The sequence below is a fragment of the Malurus melanocephalus genome, unplaced genomic scaffold, assembly GCF_030028575.1.
Source record: "Malurus melanocephalus ecotype Western Australia unplaced genomic scaffold, MMel_1.1 scaffold_1166, whole genome shotgun sequence".
NCBI classification, from domain to species: domain Eukaryota; kingdom Metazoa; phylum Chordata; class Aves; order Passeriformes; family Maluridae; genus Malurus; species Malurus melanocephalus.
This window is the reverse complement of record NW_026624398.1, coordinates 10,909-12,747: the sequence shown is the minus strand read 5'-3', so window position 1 is coordinate 12,747 and position 1,839 is coordinate 10,909. Positions and strand designations below refer to the sequence as shown.

Genomic DNA, 1,839 nt, shown 5'->3' with positions numbered 1-1,839 from the left:
TCTTTATTCCTAGAACTGCCATGAGCTTGAAAAAATGGATCTGGAAGAGTGTGTCCAGGTAAAAAAYGCCATCTTTGCATTGGGAATGAAAATGGGTGGAAAATTAGGAAATTTTCTCCAAATTAGAATTTAATGTAGAACCCTTAGCAGTGAAAGTGGCTGGATTTGGAGAGGAAAATACTGGAAATGAGGTTTTATCCTTGGTTTGGATTCCATGGAAATGATGCTTGAAATAATAAATATTTAACAGTAAAAGATACCAGGTCAAATAATGGATTTGAGAGGAAAAAAAATCCCAGATTTGGGAGAGAAAATCCCAGAGAAAAAGCTTGTGTTGCTGAAAATAACGGGAATTTCACCAATTTTGGAAAACTGTGAGCAAATTGTGGAACAGCAGCGATTTTAGGGGATTGAAATCAAACTGGGCTGCAGAATTTATAGGAGAAAAAGGTGGAATTGACTCAAAATTCCATGAAAAATYCCCAAACCTGAGGATTGGAAATTGAGCCCAAGATGGGAGGTAATGGGATTGTGCTTCCTGGAACAGCTTGATCCCATAAATTGTCCAGAAATTCAGGAATCCCCAAATTTTTTTGAAAACCCCCACATTTTTTTGAAAAACACCCAAATTCTTTTTAGAAATCCCCTATTTTTTTWAAAAAAAMCCCWGAATTTTCAGGAAAAAGCCCCAAATTTTTAGGAAAACTACTGGAAAAATCCCCAAATTTTTTGGAAAACCACTCAAAAGTTCTCCAGATTTTTAGGAAATTGGAAAATGTCAGAGGGAAGGGACTGGAAATTAACCCTAAAGAGAATAAATTAATCCTAAAAAGGGAGAAACAAAACTGGGCCATGGCACAAATCCATCCCAGGCAGCTCCCTGGGGGTTTTGGGATTAGGAACCATATGTGGGATTTGTTCCTAAAGAAAACCAGGAACAACCCCAAACATCCTATGTGCCCAGCACTGATATGAAAGGTGTTTTTCCTTCTTTTCCAGAAGAAAATAATAAATCTATTTCATTTTCTAAAAATTGTTTAAAAAAAAATTATATTAAAAATCATATTTAAAATATATTTTTAAATATTTAAGTATTTAAAATATATTTAAAATATATTTAAAATATATTTAAAATATTTAAATATTATAAAAATATTTCAAATAAATATGTTTTTAGAATAAATTTATATTTATAAATACCAATATATTTTCCAGATAACAGACAGCACGCTAATCCAGCTTTCCATACACTGTCCACGGCTTCAGGTCCTGGTGAGTATTCCAAAGGACACTTCCAGCATTTTTTTTTTTCTTTAAACAAAGGGATTTTAAACATTCCCTGATTTGTGGAAGAATTCTGCTGGAAACYTGACCCTGAAGAGCTCCTGTCCCTGCTGCTCACAGGAATTTTACACCTCAGAAAGGGTTTGGGGCATTTTCCCTGGAGCAGAATTCCCAGTGGAATCTTTGTGCCCAGGAGCTGTCAGTCCATTTGGGGGAGAGGAATGTGGGGCAGCTGAGAGCTGGAATGTTCTGTGCCTCTGGAAAGTTCCTTTGGGGCTGAATTTCTGGGAAGGTTTGGGAATTTGGGTTCTCCAGTGCAGTCATCCCTCAGGAAAGCAAATTCCAGGCCCTGCTTCCTCCTCAAGGACTTCCCAACTGAATTCCCCCAAAAAATCGTCCCAAAGGTGGGTTCTTGGRCAGCACAGGTGCTCTGGGATTCCCGTGCCACCCTGTGGGTCTCATCCCTCTGGGAATCCTTGGAATCACAGAATGGTTTGGGATGGAAGGGACCCTAAAGATCATCCCAATCCCATTGGCAGGGACCCCTCCCGCTGT

At 38.3% G+C, this 1,839-nt stretch overlaps 1 protein-coding gene across 1 annotated transcript in view; it reads left to right on the top strand.

The window, feature by feature from the left end:
- LOC130586475 (F-box/LRR-repeat protein 20) overlaps window positions 1-1,839 on the top strand; it is a 38,745-nt gene that overhangs the window by 32,112 nt on the left and 4,794 nt on the right. Inside the window, exons 11-12 of the mRNA XM_057387280.1 lie at window positions 14-58; window positions 1,216-1,305. Of these exons, the coding sequence (XP_057243263.1) occupies window positions 14-58; window positions 1,216-1,305 (135 nt within the window). The remainder of the gene's footprint in view (window positions 1-13; window positions 59-1,215; window positions 1,306-1,839) is intronic.